The sequence below is a fragment of the Felis catus genome, chromosome C1 (genome assembly GCF_018350175.1).
Source record: "Felis catus isolate Fca126 chromosome C1, F.catus_Fca126_mat1.0, whole genome shotgun sequence".
Lineage (NCBI taxonomy): Eukaryota > Metazoa > Chordata > Mammalia > Carnivora > Felidae > Felis > Felis catus.
In genome coordinates, this window is record NC_058375.1 from 91,789,543 (window position 1) to 91,804,049 (window position 14,507).

General features: G+C 38.3%; 1 protein-coding gene across 2 annotated transcripts in view; it reads right to left on the reverse strand.

The window, feature by feature from the left end:
• Positions 1 to 14,507, reverse strand: part of VAV3 (vav guanine nucleotide exchange factor 3) — a 364,842-nt gene that overhangs the window by 110,858 nt on the left and 239,477 nt on the right. For both annotated transcript variants that reach the window (XM_045033232.1, XM_011285035.4), the window contains exons 18-19: positions 6,620 to 6,645; positions 480 to 525 (exon numbers count right to left, since the gene is read on the reverse strand). In XM_045033232.1, the coding sequence (XP_044889167.1) occupies positions 480 to 525; positions 6,620 to 6,645 (72 nt within the window). The remainder of the gene's footprint in view (positions 1 to 479; positions 526 to 6,619; positions 6,646 to 14,507) is intronic.

Sequence of the window (14,507 nt, forward strand, 5' to 3'; positions counted from 1 at the left end):
GCTTTGGATTCTGTGTCTCTCTCTCTCTCTGCCCCTCCCCTGCTCATGCTGTCTCTAACTCTCAAGAATAAACAAACATTAAAAAAATTTTAAAAACAAAAAAAAACAAAAAAAGAAAATGCTAATTTTTAAATGCTAGCTTGTTGGATGATTTTCTTTCCACATTTGGGAAGAAGGGGAGGGTGTTGGATATACTGGCATTAACTAGGGAGCCTGAAGCTGTTCAGCAAGTAAATACCCAGCTCGACGGCTGGTTCTTGAGTGCAGTACTGGTGGTTACTCATCACGTGAGCCTATCCCAGGAAGCACTGTCAGGTAAATGATTTACACAGTAGACTGGCGCCTCCTGGTCACTCATCACATACCAAACTGCCAGGAACAAAGGCCAACAATCCGTCTGACCTTCTACAGCAATTCCCATATACTTTCATAATCACTTAACTGAAGTTATGATTACAGACAAGTAATCAAAAACACACCTGGATCCACCTGTCTCGGGTTTCTTCGTAGTCCATTGGTCCGTTTCTATGCAGAAAAGTGAAACAAAGCAAAACAAAGATTTTGCATTAGTAAAATTGTGTCAATATGTGATACTTCGGAAGGCCAATAAATGTTTCACTTTTTCCATTTAAAAGTATGACTGAATTTGAGCGAAACGTGCTTCTACCGTGTTTGTAATTTAACATTTTTGTTTCTCTAATAAGTCTTTCACTTGAACATCTATAATTGATGTTGCCGATATAACACCACAGAAAAGAAAGATCTTTTCATTTGCCATCTCCGGGTATTATGGCACAAAAAAATTTTTTTTGGAAGTCATAATGAACACAGGAATTATTAGAACAAAGCCCAAGTAGCTATTCTTGGATGGAAAATTCTCCCAGCAAAGACATGTGATGTCTAAAACTCTAACTCAGCTATTTCTGGGGCCTGACAGGCCAGAGACTAGAGAAGATATACAACCTCAAAACCAAGATCTGAAGCTCTGACTTTAACAAACATTTAACTGAGAATGGTGTTTTAAATATGGTCACTTGCATCTCAATACTTTAAGAAATAAAACAGGCATGCAGCTTGTGAAACATGAAAGTTAATTTTTATCGTAGAAAAGAAAGCCATATGAAAAATTGTGCATTACAAAAATTATAAATAAGATGCAAAACAAATTTTAAATGTTTGAAAATGCGTGGTTATATGTTCCATTTCACAAATAATTAAATTCATTCCCACCTAATAAGTAATCTCACTAATTAATAAGGACTTATCACTTTTTATTATACAACTGGATGAAATGCTGAGTCTGTAACGACCACAAAATTTAGATTTTTACAAAAGCAATTTTCTCTCTGTGTTGGGGTTTTTGCCTGTGTTTGGAGGAGACTTGGGTTCATTCAGAGCACACTTGGCTTTGCTAAGCACATATTAACCATGGATTTTTCTTAGGGTTCCTCTTGCTGTTTTCATTCACAAGTTAAATGGGTGAAATAGGTTCTTACAGCCTTCCTGTCTCAAAGCTCATCGAGCAGACTTTCAGGATTCTCAAGGTGGGAGAAAACTGAAGAAATTTTTACAATTTTTGTTTTTAACCAAACTACTTTCAAAATGGATTTGAAAAAGCCCAATATGATCATTAAAATCAGCGGTGAACCTGTGTTGAGCAAGATGGGTAACTGTACTGGAAAAACTAGTATAAAGAGAACTGTTACAAGTGAGAAGAAAATGTCTCTCTGGGCTCTTGGTAGACAAGGCACAAAAAGGAGAAGCGTGAGAATCCAAGATTCATGGCTGATAATTTGGAAGAAAGCTGCTTTCAATGAAAATATCTGTTCTCCCTGAAATGTTGTAACATTTTGCAGAGCTCTCTCTATAAAGGACAATGACCACAACTGGCAATGTTTCCAGCAGGAAAATATATAATGATGGATATCATGTTGCTACTTACTTCCTACATATCCCTTCACCTTCTTAATGTACAGTAGAAGCTGTCTTTCTGTGCTCTTATACCGTATACAATCAAAATGCTGGAGGCAAGAAAGGAATAAAACCTTAGGGCCTTATTCCTGGAATCCCCAAACTAGTACCATTTATTTATTTATTTTTTTTTTATTTTTTTTTCCTCGTTTTTATTTTATTTTTGGGACAGAGAGAGACAGAGCATGAACGGGGGAGGGGTAGAGAGAGAGGGAGACACAGAATCGGAAACAGGCTCCAGGCTCTCAGCCATCAGCCCAGAGCCTGACACGGGGCTCGAACTCACGGACCGCGAGATCGTGACCTGGCTGAAGTTGGACGCTTAACCGACTGCGCCACCCAGGCGCCCCCAAACTAGTACCATTTAAAAATCATAGACTTAAAATGTGGAAAAGAGCACTTGGGTTTAAGACCAATGCTATACTACCTGAAGTGAGGACTGAAATAGAGAATAATTTGCAACAACACAGATGGACCTAGATGGTATAATACTAAATGACGTAAGTCAGAGAAAGATAAATACCATATGATTTCATTCACATGGGCAATTTAAAAACAAAAATGAACAAAGAGAAAAAGAGAAAATGAACATACAGATTGTTAAGTACAGAGAACAAACTGGTGATTCCCAGAGGGGTGGTGGAGGTGGCTGAAATAAAGGGGATGAAGAGTACATTTATGTGGTGAACACTGAGTAATGAACAGGACTATGAATCGTTGCACTGTGCACCTGAAACTGATATAACACTGTATGAAAAAAAACAATAGAGAAGGGAGCCTGGGTGGCTCAGTCAGTTAAGCATCTAACTCTTAACTTCAGCTCAGGTCATGCGCTGACAGTGTGGAGCCTGCTTGGGATTCTCTGTCTCCCTCTCTTTCTGCCTCTTCCCCTGCTCGTGTGCACACTCTATCCAAAAGAGAGAGAGTGAGAGAGAGAGATTGAACATGGTATAATTATTAAGAATATGGATTCTAGGGCCACCTGGGTGGCTTAGTTGGTTAAGTGGCCGACTTCACCTCAGGTCATGATCTCGCAGTCCTTGAGCTCAAGCCCTGCGTCAGGCTCTCTGCTGACAGCTCAGGCCTGGAGCCTGCTTCAGATTTGGTGTCTCCCTCTCTCTGCCCCTCCTCTGCTCACACTCTGTCTCTCTCAAAAATAAATAAATATTTTAAAAAATTAAAAAAAAAAACAGAATATGGATTCCAGAATCAGACTGCCTGAGTTCCAATTCAGACCTTGTCACCTGGCACCTGCTGTTTGACTGTGAGCATCTCTGTGCCTCAGTTTTCTCACCTATAAAATGGGGATAATAATAGCACCTACTTCACAGCATTTGTAGTGAGAATTAAATGAGTCCTGTGAAATGCCTGGAACACTTCTGGCCACACAGTTAAGTGACAACTTTACTGTTGTTGTTAATAATGATAATAACAATAATATCATCATCATCATTACTATTAACTTCATGGTATTTTGACTGTTTACATGCACACAAATTACAAACTGTTTTTCTAAAGTTATTGCCCTACTGCTTATGTTTTAGGTTTTTCCTCCTGAAAAATCAGTGACCCCGAAAACAAATTTTTCTACAGGAAGAATGAGTGTAATTATGATTTGTTGTATTGAAAAAAAATTTTTTTTCAGCTACTTATACCAAATGCCTTTGGAGATTTATTTTACTTCAAAAGCACCCAGGGGTTCCTGGGTGGCTCAGATGGTTAAGCATCAGACTTCAGCTCGGTTGTGATCTCAGGGTTCGTGGGTTTGAGCCCCATGTCGGGCTCTGTGTTGACAGCTCAGAGCCTGGAGCCTGCTTTGGATTCTGTGTCCTCCTCTCTCTCTGCCCCTTCCCAGCTCATGCTCGGTCTCTCTCTCCAAAATAAACAAACATTAAAAAAAATTTTAAACAAAGCATCTAAAAACTATTCTACATTGTAAGAAAATTTGTAAATATTTAGCAGACCATAAACAATTTTAAAATGCTAATTTCAATTGTCATTCTGTCATATTCCATCCCACCTACTCCCCTCCCCCACCTATATTCTCAAAAGCCTGGACACAGCTTTTGTCCCTAGCAGGGAGAGGAGAGAAAACAGGAGTGCACACCTAGAGGCAATCCCTGGGAGCTGTCAAATGCAGCCCCATGAGATCAGGAGAAATGGTCTTTAGAACTTTCTCAATCTTCTTTGATCAAACTAGAAGGGGCAGGGGAGGGGACAAGCAACCAACCTAATTTTAGAAGCATTTGAGTTATTTCTTGCTTCATTACCCATTACCTTGTCTTTCTCTAAAAGAAATACTTTTATCATCCAAGAATCTCTTCTTGCCTCTTGGGATAAACTTAATTCTCTGTTGATTTTACCAACAAAATAAGCAAAAGGTTCATTTGCTGTGGAACTGGCTTTGGTTCCTCAGTTTTAAAGGTAAAAAAAAAAAAACCAAATTAAGGAATGGATTTAGAGTGCATATGTGTTAAATAGATAGGTAATAATAATCTTACTTCCCACAGCTGAAGGCAGCTTCTGAAGGCCCACTCCAGAATAGAACATGGGATGAATATGAAGGGGGCTCATGAAGGCCTACAGATCCTGTAGCTATTAAAAACTGACCTACCTTAAGAATAAAGTGTAAAATTAAAAATTACAAAGTCACAATCATAGCTACTGAAAGGGGAACAGAATAGGACTACAAACTGGTATATGGAGAGAAAGAACTTCAAGAGTGGGGAAACTACAGATGACAGAGCTTACAAAAGGGTTTTATTATTTACTACTAGGAAGACTCCTGAACATCATACAAGCCTCTGCCTCAGAGAATTAAACCACCCTCCACACAGTCTTGGTGGAAAAGCATAAAGTGCAAGATGCTTCTTAACGTTTTTTTGCGACATTTCTCCTTAAACCAAGTTACGGTTTCCAAATAGATTGGGTAATATAAGAGCTTACTATAATTATGCACCCAAAATAAAGATGAGCAGAATCACACATTAAATAAAAATTGCACTGATTGTATTCAATACTTAAGCAAGTCGCAAAACCACTGATGCTGCATTAAAAAAAGTCAACGTGAAAATTAATTCATTTCATAATAGGCTTCCGTGTCATTTTTTAAAAGGCTAAAATGCTTGGAGAGAATTATTTAGTATCATGTGAAAATTATTAACTACTTCTTATTAGCACACTTTCTGTAAATACACCCACTTCACATTACTTAAATAAAATCAAGTGAGATCATCTTCTTTGGAAAAAATAATAATACATATAGCTAATAGGGTAAATGTAAAGTAATACTTCGTTCAAGTTCAGAGTTCTGTCTCAATAATCTAAGGAAGTGTGAGAATAAGAGAAAGCAGGCCACTTTCCAAAATCTTCATTGGCAGCATCCTTATAGTCCTGGTGAAAAATCTGACCTGACAACTAAACAGTAAAAGAAATTTCACATTAATTAATTTTAGCCCTAGAAAAGCCTACATAAACTATTTTTATGATATTCCTTGATCTAAATTCTAGACTAAAATTCTTAACTGAAAACACTGAAGAAGTGCATATGAGCATCCCCATAGCACATTCTTGATACCCTATATGTGCAAATTATGCGCTTATGCAAAAGAGAAGCAGAAATAATTGCTTATTTAATCTTACTGTGCTTTTCATTATTTTCACAAGATAAATGCCAGCCTATTAAAAAATATTATACCACCCTTAATGATACATAATTATTACATTAAAATAATTTTGTATAGAACTTTTTTTTGTCATTCTTTTACTCTGAAATTCTCAAATTACTGTACTTTTGATTCACATAACCAATCACATACATTTTATATTTTAATTTTCTCCGTGATACTATTTTTGGGAGGTCAGATGAGAAATCTGCTACTTTTGGTTAAAGGCCAAGGCAACGGTTGTCTGGAATCTGTCATATTTCTCATTCTTTCATATTTTTTTTAAATACCTTTATTCTGAGAGGTGACAGGGATCACACAGTTCTAAGCCATTAGACCTTAAACTGTGTTAAGCTGAAAGAAAATGCTATCAGATCTTGCTTTTGATCAATAAGACATGATACAAATCATGTTTGTGCTCAAATAGACAACTACTAGAAACATGAAACCACATTCTGAGATGAACACTGTTAGAACTTTTCAGGACTAGCAAATGTTGGGCAGCCATGCAATGTTTCATGACAGGGACATATCTACCAACTCCCTGGGGTGAGGGCTACCTTCCTTCTGTACTAGTAGGATCAAAGATATTTATTCCAAAGAAATGAATATAGTTGCATTAACTTTTACAAACCACAGGGTTTTGTGGAATTCTGCAGGAAACTAGGGAAAAGTATCCCGATATTAGGGCCACACGTTGTTAGAGTATTTGAAATTTACCTGAATAAGTACCTAAGTATGATGTTCCATATCACACACATTCTTAAATATTCACATTTTCCCTCTACCTAAGATCTCCAGACAGTGACTGAAAATTCCTCTGATTTAACCTGTGCATTTAATTCATAAGCACTTGATCTCTAGCTCTGTTTCTATCCATTTTAAGACACACATTTAGCATTCTAAAAGCTCAAGCCTGCTTAAGTTAACAAACAACCTGAAATGCAAAAGTTATATAAAAAAATTTTAAATGTTAATCTTACCTCCGGTGGTTTGAGCGTCCCTTGTTCTGAAACAAATGTAAAAATTGGCATTGTCAGTGTAAAGTTATTTTGTTTAGTTAGCAACCTTAGCTTGTTCTCTGCAGCTTGGTAAAACACTGCTGCTTTGTTTCCCTAACTAATACTTGTAATATATTTCCAGGGTCCCTCAGGCTGGGCTAGTAATTGTTTTGCAACCCAGGTTCTCTTGCCTTATTGGCTTGTCAGGAAAGTGACTCACAGTTCTAAATGACTTCTAGGTTATGCTTAACTTTTTCAATTGTTGATTAAGCAATGTCAATCCAACCACATAAAGCTCCTTGAAACAGAGGCTTGCACTAAATTTACATGCATGAGAAAAAGCTAGGTGGGAACCTTTCAACACACCTAGTTTTAAGTCTAAACGCACTAAGTTACAAAGGTATTTCATTGAGTATAACAACTGTGAATTTAACACTGTACAGTATTGCATATGAACTTTTTTTCATTAAGTGGCTGTAACTCTTATTTTTTTAATTTTTGGGGGGAAGACAGTTTAATTTAAAGATGGAAATACAAAACTGACAGGATTCGACTCCAATGCTAATTTTTCCCTTTCATCTTTAGTTTCCTCGTCTGTAAGCAGAAACAACAATCTACTCATTACATTTTAGTTCTTGAAAATGACTAACAGTTGTAAAGGACCCGGAGATTTGCAGGTGAGTACAGTGGCAGAAGGGTGAAGGGTTGTTCTGAAAGTAAAGGCAACACACTGCACGTGGACACCTGCTGGATACTTATGCTTCCTTTCTCCATACCCAAGAGCACCTACACATGTTATTGCTTTTCCAGGCTGTGATGGCAAACACCTTGTCATTTTGAGTCTATGCCTGACTGCTCCCATCCAAAATGATCTTCTAAAGAGGGATCTGAGAAAAAGAAGAAACTGAGGGAAACACCAGAAAAGAAAGGACAGGCCTAAATGAGAGCTTTGTAAGCTGTTTCAGTAAGACCATAGAAGAAGTCCCACAACCCGAGTTCAAGGGGAAAATTCCAACCTGAACACCTGACTAGCTGCCACAGATTGCTTTACACAGGAAGCTGCCTGGGGCATGGAACAGAAGGTTGTTTTGTTTTATAAAAGAGTACTTCTGATTAATGCAAATGGAAGACTCATGACCAAAGTCACCTTTCCATAGAAAAGTTAAGTGTGCACTCCCCTGTCAGTTTCAAGCCCCACGCCACCAGCTTTCACAAATGACTGCCTTCTATGAAGGCATCTTTGCCAGGTTTGAAGTTGGCCTTTACAAAGGAGTATTCCTGGACAGAAAGCTATTTCGCTTATTTTCCTCATTTAGAAATAAGCAATGTTTCAGAAGATAGACTGCCTAAGAGGTTTGTGGAAAGGGTCTCTATAGGTACCATTTGGCTAGATGCTGTGTCAAGACTAAGAACCCAGGTTAGGTGAACTTAGGTTCCTAACAGCAGGTGTGACACCTGTTTTGCTGGTTTGACCAGAAAGACTTATATTCCAGAATAGCCCTAAACTACTTTTTTTTTTCTCCTACTGGTGCGTTAGAGAAAGAGCCTGAACTGAGAATCATAAACTGCAAGAAGCACCAAATGGGAGAGGAGTTTAAGTTTTCCATCTAAGGAGACTGAGAAAGGCTGGCTATTTCCAGATGTCCTCCAAAACGGAAAAACCTCAGATCTTTTGGGTTCAGTGTTCATAAATGAATATGCAACTTAATTTCAATTCAAAATTACCATTTTTCTCTGACTCTTTGCATATAAGTATTTTTATGTCCTTGTGAGTAGGTCTTTTACAGCATGTTTTAAATGTATTATATTTTTGTATAAAACCTATGATCGCCGATGTGACAGTAAGTGAAACACTATGGTCCACGAGGGTCATCTGGTTGCTCCTCAGAAAGGGGAAAAGATGGCATCTAAGGTGGTCATCTAACTATGCAGACACTTGTACCTCTTTACCCAGAAACTAAGATCTAGGAATAGAAGACTCTCACTGACAGGCTCTTCACATTTTGTTATGTAGTGTGTAAGTTCAATGTGGCCAGCTCCCTGCATGAGTAAGCACCTATTACAGGACTCAAGAGAGTGAGAGGTCCCAGCAAGGCACACAGGTGACTGGTACAAAGCCAGAAGCAATCCAGACTGGGCTGACCACCTTACCCAATCTCTCTCTTTCATTTACGCACTTCCTGTTGGCTCCTGCTTTCTCTCTTTGATGTCTCATCAGCTTTCCTCGTAATTCTGATTAAATGTACTAAGAACTCCTCTACACAAAGCCTCTTCATTGTAATCCAAGTAGGAAAAATGGAAAAGAGGCTTTGTGCTGGATGTAACTCCAACTCTAAGGACCTGAGTTCTTATTTAGGGCTTACCTTTTCCTTGCCACCACTTCCTGTCCTCATGGCTACCATATCTACCCTCTATACCCTGTCACCCAGGAAAGAGGCACACGTCCTCCATAGAGTTGGTATGGAGAAGTTCACACTTTGATCTGCTCACACTGGGTCTAGCAGAGTGGCTCTTAAAAGTCTCAGCTGCTTTTATTTACTTCTGTGTCATAGTAGGTTTCTGTAAATTTTCTAAGAATAGTGCAAAACCCAAAGGTCTTGAAATAACTCTTAGAACCTGTTTTAAGTTCAGCAATTCTTATCTTATTACTTTTGTACTTACCCTAGTGGCCACAGCATTGAACTATTTGCCTCCTTTATAAACAAAATCTAAATTCTGATAACCATACTAATGCAACAGCTTAACTTATACTAAAATAACAGTGATGAGACAGGAAGACCCAACTGCCAAAATTGCTTTATACATTTTCAAAGTAAAGGCTCATTCTGGCTAGAAAAATAGAATAAGGGCCTCTTTCAATGAAATATTCTATGGAAAGTTTGCTTTAATTTTGAAGTCTCCAACACCATCTTCAATCTCCTCTTGATATGTACCCAAAACTACTATGGCAGGTACTTGGGTCCCTAAAAAACACTTTGTGTGTCACAGTTCTGCATCAAGATCAAGATAATAAGGGCTGATAACCATCAAATCTATTTTAGCTGAATTCTGACCAAACAGAAAGGTTGCTGCTTGAGATCTGATGAAAAAGTCTTTCTTTCTTTCTGTCCTCTCTTTTTTCTCCTGGGAACTTCCTTAGGAGAGTAATTCAATTCTTCAAGTTTCCCAAAGTTTTTAATCCTCAACTTGTCTTTACCCCGCAGCCTATTCTCAGACTGCTATTGATCAAACTATAAAATGTTCTTACCCTTTCAAGAGCCTTTCTAGATGGTGACTCACAGGCCCTCAAGGGGTTTATACCTTGCATTCTTTCATCAAGTCCCAACTGGTTTAATGTAATTCAGAGAAGGGGTGTTACTGAGGTGCTTGGAGGCTTTGCAGAACTCCATCTTCAATGCCAGCACAGGGTTCAATGTGCATATTTGTGTAAAAGAATTGTTTTCCACTGAGGCTTTAGATTCACTTAATACAATTCATTTGTTTAAACAAAAAATTCAGTCCTATTATATTTGTTTTTCCAATACAAGTGGCTCTCAAAGCATACAATATTACACAATTTGCTCTCTTATCTGAAGTTCTATTTGTTAAGACTAAACAAATCAATGTCCAGTAAGACGGTTGGTCTCAAAAGAGGCCACAGAAAAGTAATAACCAGAATAGCTTTTGAAGGCGCCTTGTCATCATGGCTAACATGCTATTTTTGTCAAACATTAAAACTAAAAGACAGTTGAACTGATAAAATTTTGAAGTTAAACAAATGTTAAGTTCACCACTCAGATCTATAGCAATATTAGGAAGAAAAAAGTTTAAATACTTGGAAAGAGATTTTGATTTCAAGTCTTTTCAAGAGCTCTAACAGACCACATGATATTTTCCAGTTTACTTTAATAATCATTAGTATATCAGTAAACTCACCCAAATAGTTAAGTGGAAGGAACAATAACCAACCATGAGAATAAAATTTTCTTGGTAAATTAAAAAAAGAGGGTTAATTTATGGCTAATTTAAGTCATATGAAGTAGAACCAAAGTCATTTTTTGGTAATGAAATCAATGACCAAGTTTCAGTTCATGTAAAAGCAATCTGATAAAATGCCTAGTGGCACAAGGCTGAAATAAAACTATGTTCTAAGAGCTTACCTCTTATGATAAAATACTGCACTATTATTAATAAAAAAGGCATTTCAGATGTCTTTTGGGGTGGAGGTTCTAGGTAACAATCCTGCAGGTTTAAACCATTAGGATACCAAGGCAACTTCCTTCCAATTAGGAATGGCTATAGCAGCAGCAGGAGCAGGAGCTGGCCTAGATAAAAGAACGATTAAACAGAGAAGCAAATGGGGACCTGCTTTGGTTAAATATTAGAGCAGCTGAGGCTTGCATTCCCACTAAAGGAAAAGATGCATTAAAACAAAGTTTCTGCTCCAGCAATATTTGCCTTCCAGTGCGACTTTCTTTGTTTAAACTGAGAGGCTGCAAAGCAAGCTATATTGATCAAAGTCAGAGTAAGAAGGGTTTAGCAGGGGAAAAACACAAGTGCTCCCAAAAGGTCGCAGTTTGGATTAGACCCTCTTGGTGGTGTGCTGTGAGAAAGAAATGCCATTCTAGAATTGCATCAGCTCTGCAGCAACTTGTTGAGAGAGTCTCATGTAATGGAGTCCATACCTATTCATTATTAAGGTTGGAAAGTTCTGGCAGCACACTTCAGAGGCCATGTACGTGTTGATCATTGAGGTTGCCATGGTGAATGTGAAGGCATCAACTCAAGTTCAGTGAAAATGAGAGAGGGAAATGCCTGCTCTTCATATCCATGCAAATTCTCAAATGTTAAGACATAAACTAATCACCCAGCCTTCAAATTTATTTCTAAGTTGCACAGTTTGTCTTATAAATACAAAACAGAAAACTAAAAACACCTTTTTAAAATATTTCAAATGCACTTGAGTTAATAATCTGTCATAGTTCAATATTAATATAAATGACTTACTTCATTCAGAAATGCACTGCATTTTTGCCAAGTAATTATTTCAAAGATGAATGAAAACTAGGTAAATTTAAGGGTGACAGAGCAAGAAACATAAAAGGTTTCTAAATTCAGGGAAGACAACATCCAAATAAGGCTTAAGTTCCACAAAAAGAAATGCCTAAGAGCTATTTCACATGCTGATTGGTTAGTGTCTAGCTACATCCAACACTATTAAAGATTGTATTGGAGCAGAGATATCCCTATTCGGGGAAAAGGGAATAACAACTTGAGGTTAAGCATCCTGACTTTGGACTTGGTACTAAGGGATGAATACAAAAGATGAGAAATACGTTCCCTACAGGAATGAACACATACTCTACTAGAGGAAATGAAAAGTGCCCAAACCGTCCATGTATTCCACTAAATTGTCTACCTCCCCATGTAATTAAGTTGAGGCTATGTAACTGTTTTTAACCAATACAGTGTGATTAAAAGGAAAAAAAAGTGTTATTCATTTCAGTTTATGAGGTTTTAAGAACAGCTACTGGGAAGCCATGTGTTGAATTTGCAAAGTCCCAAGATGGAACCAGCTCAGATCCCCAAGCCATTTCTTAGAAGGGAGCTACCTTGGAGGGCTTTGGAACTCACAGCCAAGAGTGCATGTGTGAAAAATCAATGTTTATGTAGTAAACCCAATGGGATTTGAAGTATTTTAGTAGTGTTTTAGTTGCTTAACAGCAAATACATAAAACCTACATACAAACTAATTAGAGAACAATTTAATTCATACTACTGTTGGGTGGCTAAGGTGAGGTTAAATGACTGGCAAAGGGCTTGTAGAGGAAGTAAGGGAAGAATAGATCTTAGAACTGTTGGGAGAAAAGGGAGCGCATTTCAAGGAGAGGAAATAGTAAAACCCCAGCAAGAATTCTGAAAATGGGATTGACTGGATCAGGGAGTATATTTCCCTAGAAATTGAGATATTATTGTCATCAGGTGTTCTGTGATATGGTTCTGTTCCTCGCTACTTATTAACCTAACCTAGGCTCCCCTGTCAAAGGCCTGATGATTGATGCACAGAGCATGAGCCTTTCCTTGCATAAATACTAGAAAGGAATGCAAAGGTCCTACCAAGTCTATCTTCAATTCTTAAAGTACCAGCCAGGGATTCAGAGAAGGTTTTCATTTCACTTATCCTTCATCGAGTTGGGCTCCAGTCTTTACAAGGGCAGAATCAAAACCTGTCCAATCTCCCACAGCCTCCTGTTTCTGGTTCCAACACTATAGTGATCCTCAGAGCCCAGAAACCCTAGTGCTATACTTCTACTCATTACACCGTCCATCTGTTTGTCAGCCACTCATCACTTGTCACTCATACTTGTCACTGTCTGTCCACTCACTCATCCACCTACCATGGCTTTCCAAAGGTAAGGGTATCACTTAAGTATGGTTCTTATCAGCAAGCAGCTCCAGTCTAACTGAAGTTTGGACATTACTTTGTAAGGAATGGGAGGTATAGGGAGCAGTAGAATCTTACAATCAGAATTGATTTTAATGAAGATCATGTTGGAAATCATATAGAAGGAGTATGATTGACAGCAAGGAGTTAGGAGACTTTTGCAGTTGTCCAAACAAATGACACTGAGATTTTTTTTTTAATCTATAGCAATACCCTATCAGTGGGTTCTAGAGAGCCTTAGGAGGAGAGCTAAGAACAATAGGTGAGTAAATGAAGTTGAGAGAGGTGGGCACATCAAGGCGCACATCCAGGTTCAGGTGAGTGCATGGATGTTGGACCTTTAACTAAGACGAGGAGTAGGCAGAGGGAGCCTCTGTTAATGATTAACGAGGCTGGTTTTAGACATGTGAAATTTGAGGTCACTGTAGGACACCTGGGAAAGGAGATGGGAGAAGAAGATAGAAATTTTGAATCCAAAGTTCAGGAGAAAAGCCTTATGTGGAACTAGTGACTTATCTACCTGGGTGCAGGTTATAGCTAATGCCAGGGAAATTAATCAGATAGCTAAAGGACAGCATGGGGGATGTGGTAGGATATGAAGGAAACTGTCAAGGGGAATGGTTAAGAGTACTGAATAATAGGGAAAACTCAAGTTAGATAAGGCCTAGATTGTGATGACCAGTGTATTTGGCAATTACAAGTAGAACGGAAGATTCTCTAACCTTCATCAACTCCTGGGCTACCGTGTCATTTTGTACAACTAGTCCCCTTCTCCGCCTGGACCAACGTTGAGAGAAAATGGCATGATCCACTTTCTGGAACTGCCTTCTACCCCAACTACCCAATGTTTATAATCTAACTATTCCTACTGGGCACAGCTTTCTGAGCTACAAGTAGCCTCCTGACTCATACTGAGCCTATCAGACTCTCTTTGTCTCCTAAGAATATAGTTAGACTACATTAAGCAATAGAGTTATAAAGCTCTGTAAAGTTGAGGTCAATCTCAAATCACCTAAGATAAAATTTTATGTGGGAACCTGGATTATCTAAGCATTTGCGTTTGCTCTAAATCAATACCATTGACTTGCTTTAAATTTAGCTGTTTAAATTTAGCTGATCCCACTCCCCCAAGTCAAGTTCTCCTGAAATGCTCTTCTCCAGAAAAAGCCCCATCCAAGTAAACTAGCTCTCCAGCCCTTGATACATCTTGTTCTCCCTCCTGCCCTCCTCCCCTACATCCACATTTCCCCCAATGTCATACCCATCATCGAAAACTATACTTTTGAACTAGTGTACTCTGTGCAAAACCTAAGCCAATGTTGATTCTCTGCAAGCTGGGAAACACCCATACATTCTAGCTTGCCCATGTCCTCAAAATTCTACCTATTTTACCACACTCACCAAGCTCAAACTCACACTCTATGTGCAGTTACTACCTACTACAGT